We start from the raw sequence: 24,651 nt of genomic DNA, 5'->3' as shown, positions 1-24,651 counted from the left end.
TTTTTTAAGAACGCAATCTGCAACCATATATATCTTCTTGTTGTTATGAATGTTTTTTTTGAAGAACGCAATCTGCAACCATGGTAAAAAAAACTAATATTTCTAAAGGAAACTCGCTATAATTCTATTAAAATTGACACCGTTTATCGTGACGAACTTTGGATGGTTTCAGCATGGCATGACAATATGAAGAACACAGAATTAATAAAAATGGGATTTCTCCGGTGAAAACCCCAAAAATACTGACCGGTCGTGACACAACGTGCGTTTGGTGTCAGAATTCGTTCATATTTTGCAGCGGGGCCTACGACGTGCATGCCCACCCGCTGCCAAAATTACGTTTCGTTTCGTGCATGCCAACAAGTACACCATGTTCAACCGGGACCGTTTGGGTGGGCAGCTACGGCAATTCTAGAAGCACTTTTGCCCACATCCATCAACCTGACCCAAATTTTCCCAGACACTGGAGTCATCATGGCAAGCACGCATGCCAAGTTTCGGTGATATCTGACAATCTATGCATTTTCTAGGATTTCTCCGGTGAAAACCCCCAAAAATACTGACCGGTCGTGACGCAACGTGCGTTTGGAGTCAGAATTCGTTCATATCTTGCAGCGGGGCCTACGATGTGCATGCCCACCTGCTGCCAAAATTACGTTTCGTTTCGTGCATGCCAACAAGTACACCATGTTCAACCGGGACCGTTCGGGTGGGCAGCTACGGCAATTCTAGAAGCACTTTTTCCCACATCCATCAACCTGACCCAAATTTTTCCCAGACACTGGAGTCATCATGGCAAGCACGCATGCCAAGTTTCGGTGATATCTGACAATCTATGCATTTTCTAGGATTTCTCCGGTGAAAACCCCCAAAAATACTGACCGGTCATGACGCAACGTGCGTTTGGTGTCAGAATTCGTTCATATCTTGCAGCGGGGCCTACGACGTGCATGCCCACCCGCTGCCAAAATTACGTTTCGTTTCGTGCATGCCAACAAGTACACCATGTTCAACCGGGACCGTTCGGGTGGGCAGCTACGGCAATTCTAGAAGCACTTTTGCCCACATCCATCAACCTGACCCAAATTTTTCCCAGACACTGGAGTCATCATGGCAAGCACGCATGCCAAGTTTCGGTGATATCTGACAATCTATGCATTTTCTAGAATTTCTCCGGTGAAAACCCCCAAAAATACTGACCGGTCGTGACGCAACGTGCGTTTGGAGTCAGAATTCGTTCATATCTTGCAGCGGGGCCTACGACGTGCATGCCCACCCGCTGCCAAAATTACGTTTCGTTTCGTGCATGCCAACAAGTACACCATGTTCAACCGGGACCGTTCGGGTGGGCAACTACGGCAATTCTAGAAGCACTTTTTCCCACATCCATCAACCTGACCCAAATTTTTCCCACACTGGAGTCATCATGGCAAGCACGCATGCCAAGTTTCGGTGATATCTGACAATCTATGCATTTTCTAGGATTTCTCCGGTGAAAACCCCCAAAAATACTGACCGGTCGTGACGCAACGTGCGTTTGGTGTCAGAATTCGTTCATATCTTGCAGCGGGGCCTACGACGTGCATGCCCACTCGCTGCCAAAATTACGTTTCGTTTCGTGCATGCCAACAAGTACACCATGTTCAACCGGGACCGTTCGGGTGGGCAGCTACGACAATTCTAGAAGCACTTTTGCCCGCCTCCATCAACCTGACCCAAATTTTTCCCAGACACTGGAGTCATCATGGCAAGCACGCATGCCAAGTTTCGGTGATATCTGACATTCTATGCATTTTCTAGGATTTCTTCGGCGAAAACCCCCAAAAATACTGACCGGTCGTGACGCAACGTGCGTTTGGAGTCAAAATTCTTTCATATCTTGCAGCGGGGCCTACGACATGCATGCCCACCCGCTGCCAAAATAAAATTTGTTCTATATTCTCTCCCAAATAAATCTCAGGTATAAACATACGAGGACCACCAACATGGCCGCCTCCTCGTAAAAATCAGATCTACGAAACAGATCGTCGGATATCTCGTAATCGGATCTACAAAGCTGATTTTTAGACTGAACACAAATTTGTGCTTACAATTCATTAAATAAGCTGGAGCCAATACATAGCAAAACAAACCGAGCAAATATGAAAAAAAAAATCAATAGTCGTCAAGTATCACGACCAAAGTGATAAGAGTCTGCAAGCAAACAAAAACAACGTTCATAAACTCTGTCACGCCAACAGATTTAACAGGTCCATAAAAATGTCTACTGGCAACATAGTTCTCGATCTTCTTGGGGCTCAGTTGGTTGCTGTGACAACACTTGTGCCAGCTGAAATAACTTCGGTGCAGGCGTGTATACCATCTGCATATAAGTTAAAATATGATATTGTATGATATATAAAAAAGAAAAAAACATACTTCAAACCCAAATCCATAAATAGGCCATGAACATCAACTTACATTTGGTACTGTGCTTCTATCAATTTTATTTCCCTAAATCTGGACATCTGCGCCTGTCATGTTCGGAACTTTTACATTGGCCGCATCTTCTAGTTCTCTTCTTCCGCCCGTTCGTTTCCCTCAACGTCTCGTGAAATGGCTTTATTCTCTTCTTGCATGGAGCACCTTTTGTGTCGACTATTTTTGGATCAAGGACTCTATCCGCTGAAGCATGGCTTGCGGCAGAGTAGTGAGAGGGTATAGGACCAAATGTTGTCTCCTCGGTGTTATCATCATTCTCGATGGGCCCATCGATGATACTTTGGAGATAATCTTTCACCTCCTGCGAACGCTCCCCGCTTTTTGATACTTTGAATAGAGCAATACTAGCTATGTTTCTCAGTTCACGGTAACGACTCATCTCTTTTGACCACACATGTGTATTTGCATTTCTCACTGACACGAATGCAGCCTTGGCTTCCATTGTCCACCTTTTGCTAACACAACATGGAGGAATGGTCGCTGCCCGTACGAAAACCAGAACAGCGAAAATGTGCGCGCAAGGGATGGCTTCGCACTCCATCTTACGGCAAGGACAGAAGGCACCATTCATCAACGAGCCATCAAAAGAACACTCTACAGAGAACAAACGTCTGCTCCCTCCTTCCGCTCCATCTTTTAACACAACTTCATACCTGACCAAGTCATTTACTGTTGTTTGCTCTTGAATCACCCATGCACATGATCTCCGGATACAATCTCTTACCATCTTGAAAAATTTTGGTGTATAAATACGAGCAGCATTTATCTCCAACAGGCAAGCATCTATTCTAGTGAAAGGAACTGACTGCGAACATATTGCATCCAACTCGGCCTCGTTCCTCCGCATACGTGATATGCAGTGCTCAGTGTGCTCCACCACATCAACCAACGACATTTTCCGGTCCAGATGATTGTGGAGCCTAGAGTTCAGACTCTCACTACGCTGGTTGCTCTGCATACCCAAGAAATATCTTCCCTTGGTATAAGCTGCGGCCCACTTTTTCCTAAGTTTGTACATTCTGGACATCCATTCGTTCTCCTCTTCGATCTAATAGTTCGCCTTGAACTCAGCCCATGATTTCTCAAACTGGTAAACTCCCATTCGACAGTATATGAGTTTTCTGAAGTCATCAAGCATTCGATTACGCAGGTGGCGTATCATGTTCTGCTCAATGTGCCAACTGCATAGCCGATGGTCTGTCCTTGGCAAAATCTTCCTAATTGCTTTTCTCATTGCCGAGTCTCCATCTGTGATAACAGATATGGGCTCCTTATTACCCATCGCCTCTACAAAGGTCTGAAGTAGCCACTCGTATGACTTGTGGGTCTCATCTGAAACAACACCAATCCCGAAAACAACAGTACTACGATGATGGTTCAGTCCAACAAATGCAACAAAAGCGAGATTGTAGCGGTTGACCCGATAAGTGCTGTCAAACACAACTACATCTCTGAATGCTTCATAATCAATCTGAGACTGTGAATCTGCCCAGAATAAATTTCGAAGATGTCCTTCATCATCCGTGGTGTATTTGAAGAAAAACTCACCATCTCGTTCTTCCTGTACTCTCATATGGTTCAGCACAAAGTCAGCATCCCTGCCTAAGATTCTTTTTTTCTTGTACCTGGCGAAGAAATTGTACAGGTCTCGGGAAATATACCCAACATGAGGATAGCCACCATGCTGTTTCTCAGCCACATTCATGATTTGGAACGTACGGAGACCACCAAGTCCGTATTCCACTGCATCAGCCTTGTGAGCATCGTTCATCCGACGGTGAGACCGTAGAAAAGCAGATTGGTCCGGGTCAGCTAGCGGGTGGTTATGGACATCAACAAACTTCTTAACAAACCACTGACCCCTGCCTGCATCATGTTGGATCTCAAGCATAGCTTTGCAACCACAACGGGTCAGCGCCCGTGGCTCCCTTTTTTGGTCAGTCGCTTGAAAGTACTTCTCCAATCGGTGCCCTTCTTTAGAGCAGCAGAAACGTCTTGCTTTCACCTCTCTGGTGCCCTTCACGTACTCCTTGTCATCCAATCTGACACTAAAACCTTTTGCTCTTGCATATCTGTTGTAGTGCTCGTAACCTTGGTTCTCGCTTGCAAACATCTGACTAACCATCATGTGATATTCTTCTATCTCCTCCAAGCTAGCACTATGACCATCCATCCTCCAAACCTGCCATTATTAAAGCATCATACTTAGCGCATTTATTCTATCAATGTCATACAAACTGTCTGAATTTAGGTGATTCTTCAGATAAACAGAAAACTAACACAAATTCTAGAGGAATTATAACCTGTCTTCTATATACATTGCAACATTCATTATATACAAAATCTGAAGGATAGGTTGTGCTGTACCAGTGTCACCCTTTATGACATTCTAGTTGATCTGACGCAAATCGAAGGTGATCCACGATTTCAACTAGTACGAGTGACTGTATAACTGTATACTCTGATAAAGATCAATTTATTGGTCATGTATCCATACAGATTGCAAGATATGGCTGGAGAAAAACGGGCGACGAACCTGTTCTCTAATTATCCGGCGGGCGATTGTCGGCGTGCGGGCGCGTCGGTAGGTGGCGGCAGCATGAACCGCTGGAGGGATGGTGAGGGCAGGACTCGGGAAGCGGGGTCGAAGAACGTCGAGGCAGGACTCGGATGGCGGGGTCGAAGAACGTCGATCTGGACGGCGAACGGCGGTGGCGCGCGGTGGTGTCGGACGGCGGCGCTCGGGGTCCGACGGCTGGACGGCGAACGGCGGTGGCGCGCGGTGGTGTCGGACGGCGGCGCTCGGGGATGTCGGACGGCCGCAATCTCCGGACGGCGAACGGCGGTGGCGCGCGGTGATGTCGGACGGCGGCGCTCGGGGTGTGGACCGGCGCACGTCGGCCCCGAGCGGGGGTGTCCGACGACGGCACCTCGGCGCTGCGCGGCCTTATCGCGACTGAAATGGATTTAGATCGAGTGTTTTTTTTCCTTCACATATCGACCGTGCTGGGCTTTCGACTGACTGTGCGTGCAAAAGTCAAAACTGCCAAGCGGACTGCACTTTGGGAAATGACTTCCTTGCCCCCCGTGCGGACGGCCAGATCTGCATGGTACTCCTGGGTGTCGTTTGGGAGTACCAGGGTACCGTAAAAGAGCTCTAATTCAAATGGTTGTTTGATTCCGTTTACATGATTGTTTGATTCCATAGCTGCATCACTGCTATGGTTCTTTCACGTGCCCAACTTTAGAATTAAGCCTTGGAATTGCGATGCCCTTCCAATTTTATTTTATTTTATTTTGCTTTCTAAGATCATGCTAGCTTTGCCCTGTCCTGGGCTCCTGGCATATATTAGTACCTCCGTTCGTAAATAGCAGACTCTGATTTAGTATAAAGTTGTACTAAATCAGCGTCAAGTATTTCCGAACAGAGGGAGTATTAGCATAGGTCCTAAATGCATGTCCTTGCCTATCTGTTAAATTAATTTTAGTTCTTACTAGTATTGTTTACTGATATCTTGCTAGTGTTTTTTGGAAGTTACTTATGAGAATGGGTGCACACTTTACATTTGTCTTTTGCGTATGGGTCATGGCTTCGCAGTTACCCCACCGACTGGGGACTTCCTCTGACCTTTTTAGTAGTCGAATGCCAATGTAGTTACTTAGATCTGTCTTCCTTTGCGACAATTGTCAGTTTGTATGTGTGTCATTTTCACTGACAGGAGGCCACTGACTTGAGTATTCAACTGGTCGTCCAGGTCATGGATGTTGTAGTACTCATTTGTATATGATATGATCATTTATCTGGCACTCGAAATCGGAATGATACATATTCAGGAAACATGGAGATCGTGTATTCTCCTGGAGTTTAGGGGCAGTTGGCAACACAAGGCCTCTGGAGATGGCAAAGTTGACTTGTATTGTCGACAGTTTTTGTGCCTATTTAGGCGTCGGTTTTGATGTGTAAAGAGCTAATGCTCTATGTGCCCACGATGACCGATGCACAAATTAGTTGAATATATCAAATTTGGTTGTCCGCGTGTTACCACTAGTAGAAAAAGAGGCTTCCATACGCCCCCATTAGTCCCCAAAATAATCGAACCGCGACCAAATGGGTCTTTAGTCGCGGTTCGGGAGGAGACCCGCGACCAACTATCTGAGCCCAGCGCGCTCGGTCGACAGCTGGCGGACGGGAGGGGCTTTAGTCCCGGTTGGCCTGGCCAACCGGGACTAAAGGTCCTCAGGCTGGCCCGAAGGCCTTTAGTCGCGGTTGGCCAGACCAACCGGGACTAAAGGTTAGTCCTTTAGTCGCGGTTGGCCAGACCAACCGGTACTAAAGGGCCCATCAAACTCCCCCCCTGGACCGCCTTTTCAGTTTTAGAAAAACCAAAAGAAAATGATGGAAATGTCAAAAAAATAAAAATAAAATAAGTTTCTCATGTTATATGTGGTCTAGTTGTTGGAAAAATTAACAAATATGAATTTCGACTTTATTTGCAAAATCTCTCTGGAATTTCTTAAAATGGGCATAACTTTTGCATACGAACTCGGATGAAAAAGTTTTTTATATGAAAAATCATCTACTCGAAAAGTTACAGCCGAATTTAATCGGGGGAACCCCGTCAAACATTTTCAAAATCCTCAAAAACCTAACAGAAAAAAAGATACGGGGCTTTTAAGATCTGGAGAGGCAAAAAAATTCAAAAAAAATTCAAATTATGGTCAAACTGTGGTCAAACAATGGTCAAACTAATTATTCTAGAATATTAGTGTTACTAAATAATTATTTCAGTTTTTTTTAAAATTTTGGTCAAATCTGGTCAAACTGTGGTCAAAGTAATTATTCCAGAAATATTAGTGTTACTAAATAATTATTGTTTTTTAAAACAATAGTTTCAAACTCAAACAGTGAAATGTGTCACTTCATGCTCAAGCTAAATTCCTGAGGGTTAATAGAATTGACATCCTACTATTGTCAGGAAAACAACAACTGCAGACTTGGAAACGAGGGAGAATAGAACCCGGAAGTTAAGCGTGCTCAGGCTGGAGTAGTGAGAGGATGGGTGACCGTCCGGAAAGTTAGATGATTTGGAATGATGAGGGGTGATTAGAGATTAGAGGATAAATTAAGCAGTGATGAGGGGTGGTGATTAGAGATTAGAGGTTAAAATAATTCAGAAATTTGAAAATAAAAAAAAATTAAAAAATTCGCAAAAAAACCAGGTTTAAACCTGCGGAGGAGGCCTTTAGTCCCGGTTAGCCACGAGAACCGGGACTAAAGCCTTTAGTCGCGGTTCGTAAGAGGGGGGGGGGGTCTTTAGTCGCGCATATTTAGTCCCGGTTGCACAGCCGGGACTAAAGGCCTTTTTTCTACCAGTGTACTTAGGTGATGTTCTGTTTCTGTCTTTAGGAGTGTAAGTCCTTCTTTAGATACTTTCACTTCAACCTCTTTCCTTTAAGGTATCATATCAACTTGTAAAGTTTGTAATATTTTTTTGTGTGCATTCATCAATCTTTTGTTGTAATACTTGAAGTCTAAAGTTAATTGTTTTTACATTTGCAGTTTAATTCTCAGGATTCCTCTATCTCTTCTCAAGGGGAGCCTTTGGCTAGGTGTTCAGGACCAGGTACCCCTTCTGCCTTCTCATCTCAGCTACAACCTCATGAATCCCAAATTCTCGAGCGTTGTAATGGCATGCATTTAGTTTGATTACATAGAAAGTTGGAGGCTCATAGCGTTTGACCACTAGTGTGTCATGTGCATTAAAAATGTATCATTATATGCAGACGATGGGCGCACAAAAAGTGACGAGCAATAAGGTTTGGCTGAAGATGCTAGTGTGGAGTGTGCTGCAAAAACTGGACTGAATAAGCACACCAATGAAGATCACAAGAAAGTATTATCAACTTCATATTTTGATTTGGTAGGCTGATTGAACACTATTTTTAGATGTTGTATCATTCTCAAGTACACAAACCTAAATCCTTGGAGGACTATACGAGCTCATTGAGAAAACGTATAATGTTTCTTTCAATTTCTAATATTTTGTCATATGTCATTATGTAATTTGGGCCATTTTGAAAATTGAGCTCCGTTTTTTCAAGTTTCACTATTTTTTTAACAGTCCAAACTGATGATCATTTTTTTAACTGCATGACTGATCTTGGCATAGCTTATAGGTTCTTTCCATTATTAGTATCATCCAATAAAGTACGTTGTTATCTACCCTATCAACTAGAATGAGAGTATGGAAGAGAAGTTTTCACAACGATCGTACTAATTTCTCAGCAATTTAGTTGCCCTCTTTCTTTAGTTGGAAACTTTCAACTAGTGTAATGCTGCTTGCTTTAAATCTTGTAAATACATGAAAGGAGGTTATTTTTAGGACAGGACCATGTTTGCCTATTGGCTTGCTTTAAGTTGTGTGTCGTGTTTCTGTGGCAAATATTGTTAGTCTGTGTCGCCCACCTGGGCCAGGACACCTCCTTGTTGTGTTCCTATATATACTCATCCAGCCACTTGACGCTATTGTGTTTTGCTGCAGAGATAACCAACTTGACGAAGCAGCAGGTTAGTCCCAGGATGGGGTGGGCCCATGATAGCGAATATGATGACGAAGGCGAATGGGTCCTGGTGAACATACCATGATCGACGCTGCTTCTGGGACCGCGGCGCTGTCTGGCACAAGTTTGGCGGCAGAGCAACTCTACCTGCTCTGGCGCGCACTCTGATGTCTCCTGTCCTGCCCCCCCCCCCCCCGGTGGTCGCTTCCTCTTCGGTTCTGGCATAGGTAAGCCACCGGTTCCTCTCCTTTGCTCTCCTCATGCTCTTTGTACCCACGACCATCAAGCCATGGTTAATGAAATGAATAAAGGTCACATACCATTTTTATAGTACCGGAAAGCTTGGCTCTCTTTAATGAATAAGTATTGAAACAATAAAAGTTATCAACTTTTGTTTTTATATGCCCTCAACAAGCCGTGGGCTGACATCTGTCTGTGATGCTGGCCATTGAGCCAATGATTTAGTGTCCAGATCTTTGGTGGTGGTTTTCCGGTCACCACAATCAAGTGATTATTACGATCTTGCTTGTGACAGTGGTATGATTTTCACTTGGAAACACACTATCCTTCCATTGAAATATCAGATTATTTATCCCTATGTTATTGCATGTCATGTGATTCCTCAAAACCATTCTTAGAATTAGGATTCATGTGGTACTTGGTAACATTAATCCAATCAAATATCAACTAGAATGAGAGTATGGAAGAGAAGGTTTCACAATGATTGTACTAATTCCTCAACAATTTCATTACCTTCTTTCTTCAGTTGGAAACTTTCAACTGGTCTAGTGTTGCTTGCTTTAAATCTTGTAAATACATGAAGGAGGTTATTATTAGGACATGACCATGTTGGCCTATTTGTTGTTTGCTTTTAAGCTGTGTGTAATGTTGATGTAGCAAACATTGTTGTTGTGCTCCTTTATATAGTCACATTGATCCTGTTGTGTTTTGCTGCAGATGAGCAACTTGGCCAAGCAGCGGGCCAACCCCAAGGTGTGGTGGGCCCCATTATAGCGAAGATGGTGGCGAAGGTGAATGGGTCCCGGTGAACATCCCATGATCGACGTTGCTTCCAGGACCATGGCTACATATGGCACAAGTTTGGTCGGCAAAGTAGCTCCGCCTCCTTTGGCGCGCGCACTGACGCCTCCCGGCCTACCCCTCTGGTGGTTGCTTCATCTTTGGTTCCGGATAGGTAAGTCTTTTCTAGATTAAAACCTTTCTCATGGGCCGTGTTTCCTGTCATATGCTATGCATCTTACGGATGGATCCGGTAAACTCTGAGAGATCATGTTTCCTACCTACAGTAAATGCCACTACTTTGTACCCTTCTTTGGTCTCCATGGCTTGTGGTTGGCATGTCGTTGGTGTCACACGGTCGGTTGAGCATATGTGCAAACTTGTAATATCCTGGAGATTTTCTTAGTGCCTGCTTTAGGTTTGGATTTTGGTACATGGGTGGTTCTGAATCGGCCATCTATCACCATGCAAATCTAGCTAGGTATGCACACTATGGTTTCTGCAACCTAAGTTGATCTTTTTTCTGGTACATTTGGCATGGTTGCAGTAAGACCAGCAGATGTTCTTCTTGATATCATGTAGTTACGCCATTCTAGATCTCTACTGTTGATCTATTGGTCTTTTGATTGGTAGAATTTTGTTTTCCAGTGATCCATTTACACGCGTACATGTGCACTGTCGTTTCGGTTGAACCTTCGAAGATTTATTTCTACTGTCCCGTGATGCTTGCAAGTGAGATTTGTCTTGGGTTAGTTTGTCATTTTTCTAGTGGGAAACAAATTAACCAGTGTGCGTCTTGTATTGCATCTAGGGGTAAAAAGGTATAGGAAGTTTCCATCCGATCTTGAATGGTATGTCATCTTTTCTTTGTGCATGGCTCAATATTAATTTAGACAGAGGTTGCATTTGTAATATGGGCTTTGGTAAATATCTGAGGCTTGTTATGTTGGCACAAGTGCTAGCATAGCGAAGCCAGCATGAGGTAAAACGTATAGGTGATCTTAAAAATATTGTAAATACATTAAGGAGGTTATTATTAGGACAAGACTATGTTTGCCTATTTACTGCTAGCTTTAAGTTGTGTGTAGAGTTGCTGTAGCAAACATTATTGTTGCGCTCCTATATTAACTCATTCCAGCCACTTGACCCTGTTGTGTTTTGCTGCAGAGATGAGCAACTTGGCGAAGCAGCAGGCCAACCCCAAGGTGGGGTGGGCCCTATGATAGCGAAGGTGATGGGGAATGTGAATGGGTCTCGGTGAACATCCCATGATCAACGCTGCTTCTGGTAACATGGTTTCATCTAGCACAAGTTTGCCCGGCGAAGCAGTTGTGCCTGCTCCGGCGCGCTCTGCCCTGCCCCTCCCATGGCAGCTTCCTCTTTGGTTTCGGCAGAGGTAAAGCCCCCGGTTCCTCTCCTTTCCTTGATCCAAGTTCAAATGCAGGCTCATGTCCTGTTGTTGTGGCTGCTTCGTATGGTTACCGGATGTTTCCTAAGTGTCTGTGTATTTCAGTTTCAACCATGTATGCATGTAGTCATGTACAGTTCAATTAGTGGTTTAAGTTGTTGCCATACAAAGTGATTTATTTTGGTTTCAACTATGGATGTATAGTAAGGTGGTACTCCTGCTCAAACCCCTATTTTATTCCCCCCTATTGCTGTTAGTATAAGGGGCAGCTGAACCCCTTTGTGTTTTTGTTGAACTGGAGTCCATAACCATGCATGATAATTTTTGGTCACTAGAGGCCACTACATGCGATATGTTTGAATGTTGATGTCCTTGCACTACATGAGTAGATAACCTAATAATTCAGGGTAGTATTGCATGACTAAAAATGTTGCCCTTTTATACATCCAAAGAAGTACATAAGGCTAGGAGAAAGTTGGTCTAGCCATTGTGAGCACTAAAAAAAATACACTTCCGTGATGATACGTTTTTTTTCACAATAGGTCACGTTTTCTGTCATGCATGTACATCCATGACAATTTTATGACATAATCAACATAGTCATACCTGTGCTGTCGTAGAAGTGTTCCATGAAATTACCAAAATTATCATCACGGAAGTGTCCACTTCCATGACGATAAATCGCGCGTCATAGAAGTGCTTTCATCAAGGGTGACCAACACGTGTCATCCACCGTAAGGGAACACCGTTAAGCTATCGGGTCCGGTTTTGGATCCGATAACCCGTTAACAGCCCGGACCAATGGGGATTTTCCATGTGTAAAATACTCATTGGCCGGAGGAAACACGTGTTTGCTCACCGTTGGGACAGATGTCATCCACTCATTGGACAGGAAGCGCCTATGATACGTCAACACGTGGCACGGCCCAACAGAGGTCCATTCCGGTGAAAAGGCTGGCCCAGCTAAAGGCCCACCATGTTTTTTTAGGCACTAGTGGGCTGGCTCGTTAATAGCCAGCCATGTTTTGGGCCAAATTGAGGCCCATACCAGATCAGGCCCGTTCACAGCCTGCCGTGTTTTGGGCCAAATTACGACCCATATCGGATCAGGCCCGTTAACAGGCCACTGTTCTTTTGGGCCCATTCTAAGATAGGTTTGTATTTCAGCCTGTTAAATGCCCGTTTACCAGTTCGTCCCGATAATAGTTTTGGCCTGTTAGCGGCCTGTGGTGCATCTGGGACGTTGTCGGCCCGGTTTAACTTTAGGCCATTTAACGGCCCATGCAAACACTGGGCTATTTCTTGGCCGAAGTAACTTTAGGCCTCTTAACGGCCCGTAGTCTTCGTGGATAAATTTCAGCCCAACTGGCCTACCGGCCTGTTAATGGCCCGTGTAACAGTTGGGCCTAATTATAGCCCGCGTTGAATACGGCCTGCTTACAACCCATCTGATAATGGCCCGTGACACTTTTAGGCCTATGGCCCGCGTAGATACCGACCTGCTCAAAGCCCATAATTTTATTGGGCCAAACGGGCCCGAGATATATTTTGGCCTGTTAACTGCTCGTCCTATTTGGGCCAAACATGGGCCTTAGGCAGTTTCGGCCTGTATTGGCCCGTGAATTTTTCGGCTCAACACTAGCCCAATCTAGGTTTTAGCCTGTTAAAAGCCCATTGTATTCTCTGGCCCAGCTGGCTAGAACTTTACTCGGCCTATTAAAGGCGGGAAACAACCATAAGGTTTAGACCTGCTAATGGCCCAAGATGATTATAGGCCCATCTTTTGGCCCATATGAGTAACGGGCCGCCCTGAAGACTGACAACACTGAGATCCACTGAACCTTCCGGCCTAAATTACAACATACTGACCAAGAATAAACCTAGACTATACAATAAAGAAATTACAGCATATTACATCCCCTCGGCATCAAAGTTCGTCGCCAGTGATAATAAAGGGCAACCAGACAGCAGATTACATAAACTGGGTAGGTCGCCACCAGTGGAAGTTAACAGGCGGACAAAATAATAGACAGAACCGACATCGCTTCAACACAGTTCAAGAAAGGTTAGCCCGGCCCAGCAGCTCCAGCGCAAGCATCTTAGCAACCTGATGAGACTGTGCTTCTTTGGCGCTCATATCCACCAACTTAAGCTGCATAGCATCAATAAACGTCCTGTACTTACGGTTAATCTTGCATAGAGATTGGAGTTCTAGTCGTATTTGAGTGGAAGCATGTATTTCTGCTTGAATTTCAGACTGAAGAAGTCGAACAGGTTCAGGCGGCGACTTTATCGAGCTTGTGTCACTGAGTAAGTTTGACACTACATCAAGATGTGACTTCGTGGTTGTATCCCTACCCTCAATATGTTTTGCCTTCTCCTCTGGAATATGCGTTAGAGGGACAAACAATGGGTTTGTCTCACTATCATTGTGGCAGTTCTTCCTAGCAGCAGTGTTGTCACCCTGAAAGAGAAACAAGTAGGTAGATAACAGGTTTTGCACGTATAAGCATCAGCGTTGTCAATTCATCTCATTTCTTTGTCAGAAATAAAGAGACACGGTTTAAAATAGCATTAACATAATAGGCATTGTTCATAGTTGGGCAACGTAGTAATTTCAAAAAAATTCCTACGCACACACAGGATCATGGTGATGCATAGCAACGAGAGGGGAGAGTGTTGTCCACGTACCCTCGTAGACCGAAAGCGGAAGCGTTATGAAAACGCGGTTGATGTAGTCGTACGTCTTCACGATCCGACCGATACAAGTACCGAACGCACGGCACCTCCGAGTTCAGCACACGTTCAGCTCGATGACGTCCCACGAACTCCGATCCAGCAGAGCTTTGCGGGAGAGTTTCGTCAGCACGACGGCGTGATGATAGTGTTGATGATGCTACCGACGCAGGGCTTTGCCTAAGCACCGCTATAATATTACCGAGGTGGAATATGGTGGAAGGGGCACCGCACACGGCTAAGAGATCAATGATCAATTGTTGTGTCTTCAAGGGGTGCCCCCCTCCCCGTATATAAAGGAGTGGAGGTGGGGGAGGGCCGACCCTCTCCATGGCGCGCCCTAGGGGAGTCCTACTCCCACCGGGAGTAGGATTCCCCCTTTCCTAGTAGAACTAGGAGCCCTTCCAAGTAGTAGGAGTAGGAGAGAAGGAAAGGGAAAAGAGAAGAGAAGGAAGGAGGGGCGCCGCCCCTCCCCCTAGTCCAATTCGGACTAAGCATTGGGGGGGCGCGCAGCCTCCCCTCTCTCTTTCCCCTAAAGCCCAATAAGGCCCATATACTCCCCGGCGAATTCCCGTAACTCTCCGGTACTCCAAAAAATACCCGAATCATTCGGAACCTTTCCGATGTCCGAATATAGTCGTCCAATATATCAATCTTTACGTCTCGACCATTTTGAGACTCCTTGTCATGTCGCCGATCTCATCCGGGACTCCGAACTACCTTCGGTACATCAAAACACATAAACTCATAATACAAATCGTCACCGAACGTTAAGCGTGCGGACCCTACGGGTTTGAGAACTATGTAGACATGACCGAGACACGTCCCCGGTCAATAACCAATAGCGGAACCTGGATACTCATATTGGCTCCTACATATTCTACGAAGATCTTTATCGGTCAAACCGCATAACAACATATGTTGTTTCATTTGTCATCGGTATGTTACTTGCCCGAGATTCGATCGTCGGTATCTCAATACCTAGTTCAATCTCGTTACCGGCAAGTCTCTTTACTCGTTCCATAATACATCATCCCGCAACTAACTCATTAGTTACAATGCTTGCAAGGCTTATAGTGATGTGTATTACCGAGTGGGCCCAGAGATACCTCTCCGACGACCGGAGTGACAAATCCTAATCTCGAAATACGCCAACTCAACAAGTACCTTCGGAGACACCTGTAGAGCACCTTTATAATCAGCCAGTTACGTTGTGACGTTTGGTAGCACACAAAGTGTTCCTCTGGTAAACGGGAGTTGCATAATCTCATAGTCATAGGAACATGTATAAGTCATGAAGAAAGCAATAGCAACATACTAAACGATCAAGTGCTAAGCTAACGGAATGGGTCAAGTCAATCACATCATTCTCCTAATGATGTGATCCCATTAATCAAATGAGAACTCATGTCTATGGTTAGGAAACTTAACCATCTTTGATTAACGAGCTAGTCAAGTAGAGGCATACCAGTGACACTATGTTTGTCTATGTATTCACACATGTATTATGTTTCCGGTTAGTACAATTCTAGCATGAATAATGAACATTTATCATGAAATAAGGAAATAAATAATAACTTTATTATTGCCTCTAGGGCATATTTCCTTCAGTCTCCCACTTGCACTAGAGTCAATAATCTAGTTCACATCGCCATGTGATTTAACACCAATAGTTCACATCACCATGTGATTAACACCCATAGTTCACATCGTCATGTGACCAACACCCAAAGGCTTTACTAGAGTCAATTATCTAGTTCACATCGCTATGTGATTAATACCCAAAGAGTACTAAGGTGTGATCATATTTTGCTTGTGAGAGAAGTTTAGTCTACGGGTTTGCCACATTCAGATTCGTATGTATTTTGCAAATTTCTATGTCAACAATGCTCTGCACGGAGCTACTCTAGCTAATTGCTCCCACTTTTAATATGTATCCAGATTGAGACTTAGAGTCATCTGGATCAGTGTCAAAATTTGCATCGACGTAACCCTTTACGACGAACCTTATGTCACCTCCATAATCGAGAAACATATCCTTATTCCACTAAGGATAATTTTGACCGCTGTCCAGTGATCTACTCCTAGACCACTATTGTACTCCCTTGCTAAATTCAGTGTAGAGTATACAATTGATCTGGTACACATCATGGCATACTTTATAGAAACTATGGCTGAGGCATAGGGAATGACTTTCATTCTCTTTCTATCTTCTGTCGTGGTCGGGCTTTGAGTCTTACCCAATTTCACACCTTGTAACACAGGTAAGAACTCTTTATTTGACTGTTCCATTTTGAACTACTTCAAAATCTTGTCAAGGTATGTACTCATTGAAAAAACTTATCAAACGTCTTGATCAATCTCTATAGATCTTGATGCTCAATATGTAAGAAGCTTCACCGAGGTCTTTATTTGAAAAACTCCTTTCAAATACTCCTTTATGCTTTCTAGAAATTCTACATTATTTCCGATCAACAATATGTCATTCATATATACTTATCAGAAATGCTATAGTGCTCCCACTCACTTTCTTGTAAATACAAGCTTCACCGCAAGTCTGTATAAAACTATATGCTTTGATCAACTCATCAAAGTGTACATTCCAACTCCGAGATGCTTGCACCAGTCCTTAGATGGATCGCTGGAGCTTGCACATTTTGTTAGCACTTCTAGGATCGACAAAACCTTCTGGTTGCATCATATACAACTATTCTTTAAGAAATCCATTAAGGAATGTAGTTTTGACATCCATTTGCCAGATTTCATAAAATGTGGCAATTTGCTAACATGATTCAGACAGACTTAAGCATCGCTATGAGTGAGAAAATCTCATCGTAGTCAACACCTTGAACTTTGTCAAAACCTTTTTCGACAAGTCTAGCTTTGTAGATAGTAACACTACTATCGGCGTCCGTCTTCCTCTTGAAGATCCATTTATTTTCTATGGCTTGCCGATCATCGGGCAAGTCAACCAAAGTCCACACTTTGTTCTCATACATGGATCCCATCTCAGATTTCATGGCCTCAAGCCATTTCGCGGAATCTGGGCTCATCATCGCTTCCTCATAGTTCGTAGGTTCGTCATGGTCAAGTAACATGACCTCCAGAACAGGATTACCGTACCACTCTGGTGCGGATCTCAGTCTGGTAGACCTACGAGGTTCGGTAGTAACTTGATCTGAAGTTACATGATCATCATCATTAGCTTCCTCACTAATTGGTGTAGGAGTCACAGGAACAGATTTCTGTGATGAACTACTTTCCAATAAGGGAGCAGGTACAGTTACCTCATCAAGTTCTACTTTCCTCCCACTCACTTCTTTCGAGAGAAACTCTTTCTCTAGAAAGGATCCATTCTTAGCAACGAATGTCTTGCCTTCAGATCTGTGATAGAAGGTGTACCCAACTGTCTCCTTTGGGTATCCTATGAAGACACATTTCTCCGATTTGGGTTTGAGCTTATCAGGATGAAACTTTTTCACATAAGCATCGCAACCCCAAATTTTAAGAAACGACAACTTTGGTTTCTTGCTAAACCACAGTTGATACGATGTCGTCTCAACGGATTTAGATGGTGCCCTTTTTAATGTCAATGTAGCTGTCTCTAATGCATAACCCCAAAACGATAGTGGTAAATCGGTAAGAGACATCATAGATTGCACTATATCCAATAAAGTACGGTTATGACGTTTGGACACACCACATTGTTTTAATTGAAGACCAAACTCGTAACTCAAATATTCGCCTCTGCGATCAGATCGTAGAAACTTTATTTTTCTTGTTACGATGATTTTCCACTTCACTCTGAAATTCTTTGAACTTTTCAAATGTTTCAGACTTATGTTTCTTCAAGTAGATATACCCATATCTGCTCAAATCATCTGTGAAGGTCAGAAAATAACGATACCCGCCGCGAGCCTCAACACTCATCGGACCTTTACATCAGTATGTATTATATCCAATAAGTCAGTTGCTCGCTCCATTGTTCTGGAGAACGGAGTCTTAGTCATCTTTGCCCATGAGGCATGGTTCGCAAGCATCAACTGATTCATAATAAAGTGATTCTAAAAGCCCATCAGCATGGATTTTCTTCATGCGCTTTACACCAATATGACCTAAACGGCAGTGCCACAAATAAGTTGCACTATCATTATTAACTTTGCATCTTTTGGCTTCAATATTATGAATATGTGTATCACTACGATCGAGATCCAACAAACCATTTTTCATTGGGTGTATAACCATAGAAGGTTTTATTCATGTAAACAGAATAACAATTATTCTCTAACTTAAATGAATAACCGTATTGCAATAAACATGATCAAATCATATTCATGCTCAACGCAAACACCAAATAACATTTATTTCGGTTCAACACTAATCCCGAAAGTATAGGGAGTGTGCGATGATGATCATATCAATCTTGGAACTACTTCCAACACACATCGTCACTTCACCCTTAACTAGTTTCTGTTCATTTTGCAACTCCCGTTTCGAGTTACTACTTTTGGAAACTGAACGAGTATCAAATACCGAGGGGTTGCTATAAACACTAGTACAGTACACATCAATAACATGTATATCATATATACCTATGTTCACTTTGCCATCCTTCTTATCCGCCAATTACTTGGGGTAGTTCCGCTTCCAGTGACCAGTCCCTTTGCAGTAGAAGCACTTAGTCTCAGGCTTAGGTCCAGACTTGGGCTTCTTCACTCAAGCAACAACTTGCTTGCCGTTCTTCTTGAAGTTCCCCTTCTTCCCTTTGCCCCTTTTCTTGAAACTAGTGGTCTTGTCAACCATCAGCACTTGATGCTCTTTCTTGATTTCTACCTTCGTTGATTTCAGCATCGCGAAGAGCTCGGGAATTATTTTCGTCATCCCTTGCATATTATAGTTCATCACGAAGTTCTAGCAACTTGGTGATAGTGACTAGAGAACTCTGTCAATCACTATCTTATCTGGAAGATTAACTCTCACTTTATTCAAGTGATTGTAGTACTCAGACATTCTGAGCACATGCTCACTAGCTGAGCTATTCTCCTCCATCTTGTAGGCAAAGTACTTGTCAAAGGTCTCATACCTTTCGACATGGGCATGAGTCTGAAATACTAATTTCAACTCTTGGAACATCTTATATGCTCCATGGCGTTCAAAACGTCTTTGAAGCCCCGACTCTTAGCCGTAAAGCATGGTGCACTAAACTATCAAGTAGTCATCATACCGAGCTTTGCCAAACGTTCATAACGTCTGAATATGCTCCTGCAATAGGTCCGTCACCTAGCGGTGCATCAAGGACATAATTCTTCTGTGCAGCCATGAGGACAATCCTCAGATCACGGACCAAGTCCGCATCATTGCTACTAACATCTTTCAACAAATTTTTCTCTAGGAACATTTCAAAATAAACGGGGAGCAACATCGCGAGCTATTGATCTACAACATAGATATGCTAATACTACCAGGACTAAGTTCATGATAAATTAAAGTTCAATTAATCATATTACTTAAGAACTCCCACTTAGATAGACATCCCTCTAATCATCTAAGTGATCACGTGATCCAAATCAACTAAACCATAACCGATCATCACGTGAAATGGAGTAGTTTTCAATGGTGAACATCACTATGTTGATCATATCTACTATATGATTCACGCTCGACCTTTCGCTCTTAGTGTTCCGAGGCCATATCTGCATATGCTAGGCTCGTCAAGTTTAACCTGACTATTCTGCGTGTGCAAAACTGGCTTACACCCGTTGTAGATGGACTTAGAGCTTATCACACCCGATCATCATGTGGTGTCTGGGAACGACGAACTTTGGCAACGGTCCATACTCAGGGAGAACACTTTTATCTTGAAATTTAGTGAGAGATCATCTTATAATGCTACCGTCAATCAAAGCAAAATAAGATGCATAAAAGATAAACATCACATGCAATCAATATAAGTGATATGATATGGCCATCATCATCTTGTGCTTGTGATCTCCATCTTCGAAGCACAGTCATGATCACCATCGTCACCGGCGCGACACCTTGATCTCCATCGTAGCATCGTTGTCGTCTCGGCAACTATTGCTTCTACGACTATCGCTACCACTTAGTGATAAAGTAAAGCAATTACAGGGCGATTGCATTGCATACAATTAAGCGACAACCATATGGCTCCTGCCAGTTGCTGATAACTCGGTTACAAAACATGATCATCTCATACAATAAAATATAGCATCATGACTTGACCATATCACATTACAACATGCCCTGCAAAAACAAGTTAGATGTCCTCTACTTTGTTGTTGCAAGTTTTACGTGGCTGCTACAGGCTGAGCAAGAACCGTTCTTACCTACGCATCAAAACCATAATGATAGTTCGTCAAGTTAGTGCTGTTTTAACCTTCTCAAGGACCGGGCATAGCCACACTCAGTTCAACTAAAGTTGGAGAAACTAACACCCGCCAGCCACCTGTGTGCAAAGCACGTAGGTAGAACCAGTCTCGCGTAAGCGTACGCGTAATGTCGGTCCGGGCCGCTTCATCCAACAATACCGCCGAACCAAAGTATGACATGCTGGTAAGCAGTATGACTTGTATCGCCCACAACTCACTTGTGTTCTACTCGTGCATACAACATCTACGCATAAAACCAGGCTCGGATGCCACTGTTGGGCAACGTAGTAATTTCAAAAAAATTCCTACGCACACACAGGATCATGGTGATGCATAGCAACGAGAGCGGAGAGTGTTGTCCACGTACCCTCGCAGACCAAAAGCGGAAGCGTTATGACAACGCGGTTGATGTAGTCGTACGTCTTCACGATCCGACCGATCCAAGTACCGAACGCACGGCACCTCCGAGTTCAGCACACGTTCAGCTCGATGACGTCCCACGAACTCCGATCCAGCAGAGCTTTGCGGGAGAGTTCCGTCAGCACGACGGCGTGATGACGGTGTTGATGATGCTCCAACGCAGGGCTTTGCCTAAGCACCGCTACGATATTACCGAGGTGGAATATGGTGGAAGGGGGCACCGCACACGGCTAAGAGATCAATGATCAATTGTTGTGTCTCCAAGGGGTGCCCCCTCCCCGTATATAAAGGAGTGGAGGAGGGGGAGGGCCAACACTCTCTATGGCGCGCCCTAGGGGAGTCCTACTCCCACCGGGAGTAGGATTCCCCCTCTCCTAGTAGAACTAGGAGCGCTTCCAAGTAGTAGGAGTAGGAGAGAAGGAATGGGAAAAGAGAAGAGAAGGAAGGAGGGGGCGCCGCCCCTCCCCCTAGTCCAATTCAGACTAAGCATTGGGGGGGGGAGGGGGGCGCAGCCTCCCCTCTCTCTTTCCCTAAAGCCCAATAAGGCCCATATACTCCCCGGCGAATTCCCGTAACTCTCCGGTACTCCGAAAAATACCCGAATCACTCGGAACCTTTCCGATGTCCGAATATAGTCGTCCAATACATCGATCTTTACGTCTCGACCATTTCGAGACTCCTCGTCATGTCCCTGATCTCATCCGGGACTCCGAACTACCTTAGGTACATCAAAACACATAAACTCATAATACAAATCGTCACCGGACGTTAAGCGTGCGGACCCTACGGGTTCGAGAACTATGTAGACATGACCGAGACACGTCTCCGGTCAATAACCAATAGCGGAACCTGGATGATCATATTGGCTCCTACATATTCTACGAAGATCTTTATCGGTCAAATTGCATAACAACATATGTTGTTCCCTTTGTCATCTGTATGTTACTTGCCCGAGATTCGATCGTCGGTATCTCAATACCTAGTTCAATCTCGTTACCGGCAAGTCTCTTTACTCGTCCCGTAATACATTATCCTGCAACTAACTCATTAGTTACAATGCTTGCAAGGCTTATAGTGATGTGTATTACCGAGTGGGCCCAGAGATACCTCTCCGACGATCGGAGTGACAAATCCTAATCTCGAAATACGCCAACTCAACAAGTACCTTCGGCGACAACTGTAGAGCACATTTATAATCACCCAGTTACGTTGTGACGTTTGGTAGCACACAAAGTGTTCCTCCGGTAAACGGGAGTTGCATAATCTCATAGTCATAGGAACATGTATAAGTCATGAAGAAAGCAATAGCAACATACTAAATGATCAAGTGCTAAGCTAACGGAATGGGTCAAGTCAATCACATCATTCTCCTAATGATGTGATCCCGTTAATCAAATGACAACTCATGTCTATGGTTAGGAAACTTAACCATCTTTGATTAACGAGCTAGTCAAGTAGAGGCATACTAGTGACACTATGTTTGTCTATGTATTCACACATGTATTATGTTTCCGGTTAATACAATTCTAGCATGAATAATAAACATTTATCATGAATAAGGAAATAAATAATAACTTTATTATTGCCTCTAGGGCATATTTCCTTCAATAGTTAAGACGGCAGGAAATGGCATTGTGCAGGAGCGGCCATCTTCACCAGACCACTGGATTACAGATCAAGAACACAAGCATAGATGTAGTTCTAAACAACGTATAAGTATTAATGGTGAGTGTACTGTCAATTTATACCATTTCAGATTGGTAAATAAAGAGACACAATTTAAATAACATTAATATAATATGGCGGTGTTCATAATTGAGACATAGCAGGATATGACATTGTGCTGTTGTTGGTAGTCTCACCACACCACTGGATTACAGATCAAGAACACAAGCATACACATCGTGCTAAAGAAGATAACTTGCTATGTTTAGTTTAATTTACATGGTACGAATAAGGAACTAGATTGTACAACTAAAGACTGAAATTGCGAACGACAAACTTATGTTTATGTACTTCTACTTTATAAACTTTGAACAAGCAATTTGATGCAGACAACAAAAATAAACAACATTTGCACTCATAGCTATCCAAATATAAACAACAAAGTTTGAAGGCTCGAGGAGAACAAATTTACATTAGTAGAGAAGACAGGTTCTATAAAGGCCTTGTCCATATTGATGGGGGGTGGGCAATTCAAGAAGTTTACCTCACACTCTTCTTCAAAAGTATTGCCTTTATTCTACATTTTGTTAAGAGTAAATATAGATGTGAAAATATAGGAACAAATGGTGATTATTTAACTTAAGATGCAGAGTACAAATGTAAATACAGCATACAGGCAGAAGGACTGACAAGAGCAATGCGGAGCTAAACTTCTTCAGTAACATTGGTTTTATTCAATATTTTGTCAAGAGTAAATGTAGATCTGATGTGTAGAAAAATGGAGGACAATGGAAAATAAGCTGCAAAGTGTACATGAAGAACTAGCTGACAAATATAAGGACAACAGATACTTACAAGAACAATGCAGAACTAAATTTCTTCGTAGGCATTGGGTTTATTCTACATTAATTTAAGCATTAATATAGATCTGGTAATTTGGAGCGAACAGTGGATAAGCAAGCTATAATGCACAATGATGTCACATAATCCACCAGGTATGAATGTAAGGACATCGATAGGACAATAGGTACTCACAAGAGCAAAGCAACGACCAGCATAGTTGCGATATCCTAGGTTTTGCGGCACTGGTTCTATCGCCAATATACGTCGGGTGCTATGTGATTTCTCCGGTAGCACCACCTTTTTCAAGGACTTTGCTTGTACTCCTTCAGGTTCTTCAATCACCCTCTTCCTTTTGGATGTCTGAAACACAAGAACAGCATTTGAATGGAAAAACATGGTAGACGACAAATGGAATAGGTGTTGATAATGGATGGGCATGGAATCTTCACATATATCATGAGTAAACTAAACAGATGGCGGTGCAACGAAGCAAAAGAAATGCAAGACACCTTATGCAAGATATGTGCAACCAATAAAACCTTGCCAAATTAGAACATGCACCTTATTGGGTGAACAGGATAGGCCATCTGCCTTTGGCTCCTTGAGCTATGAATAGTCATTAGGATCATATTCTGAATACGAATCTATAGGTCGGGAGCATGTGGGTTTCATTGTATCCACAATGGACCTCAATCCCTTGATGCCAAGTTTGTTACCCATTGAACTGTTCTGCAATATTCTTCTGATGTGCGCATTCTTATATTCATTGTGATTACGTACAATATCTGTAAAGCATGAAAACACAAATAGTAGTGAGATTATCTTTGTAATGCAGAGGATATTGTAATATAATAGAGGCTCCCTGTAAACCCTTGTGTGCTATCACTGGATTCTGATGAGAGAGCCCATGTGTGCTGTAATATGGTGAGTAGATTAATATAATCTGGCACAACTACACAAAAAATAGGCTCTCTGTTGGGGGCCCAGATGTAAGATAGTTGGCAGATGATAGGTTCATAATATACCGTATAGAAATTTTATTGCCAAACCATGATAACGAGAGCGCAGAGCCAGTAGGCAGATCGTAGTGTAGATAATAGGGGTACACCATAACCATCACGTGGTGTC

The 24,651-nt window shown here is 43.4% G+C and overlaps 1 protein-coding gene across 1 annotated transcript; it reads right to left on the bottom strand.

Annotated features, from left to right (window-relative positions):
• Positions 1-1,759: 1,759 nt before the first annotated feature.
• LOC109756346 (protein FAR1-RELATED SEQUENCE 5) lies at positions 1,760-5,227 on the bottom strand. Its single transcript, XM_020315199.4, has 3 exons — positions 5,018-5,227; positions 2,461-4,663; positions 1,760-2,362 (listed from the first exon to the last, which is right to left on the bottom strand). The coding sequence occupies exon 2, from the start codon at positions 4,652-4,654 to the stop codon at positions 3,530-3,532; it is 1,125 nt and encodes a 374-aa protein (XP_020170788.1). The 5' UTR covers positions 4,655-4,663; positions 5,018-5,227; the 3' UTR covers positions 1,760-2,362; positions 2,461-3,529.
• Positions 5,228-24,651: the final 19,424 nt, after the last annotated feature.

The sequence above is a fragment of the Aegilops tauschii genome, chromosome 7 (assembly GCF_002575655.3).
Source record: "Aegilops tauschii subsp. strangulata cultivar AL8/78 chromosome 7, Aet v6.0, whole genome shotgun sequence".
Taxonomy (NCBI): domain Eukaryota; kingdom Viridiplantae; phylum Streptophyta; class Magnoliopsida; order Poales; family Poaceae; genus Aegilops; species Aegilops tauschii.
Note: the sequence above shows the minus strand (reverse complement) of the source record. Positions and strands in the feature narration are given on the sequence as shown.

Coding starts and splice junctions, on each gene's coding strand:
- LOC109756346 (XM_020315199.4), bottom strand. CDS start 4,654: ATGGATGGTCATAGTGCTAGCTTGGAGGAGATAGAAGAATATCACATG.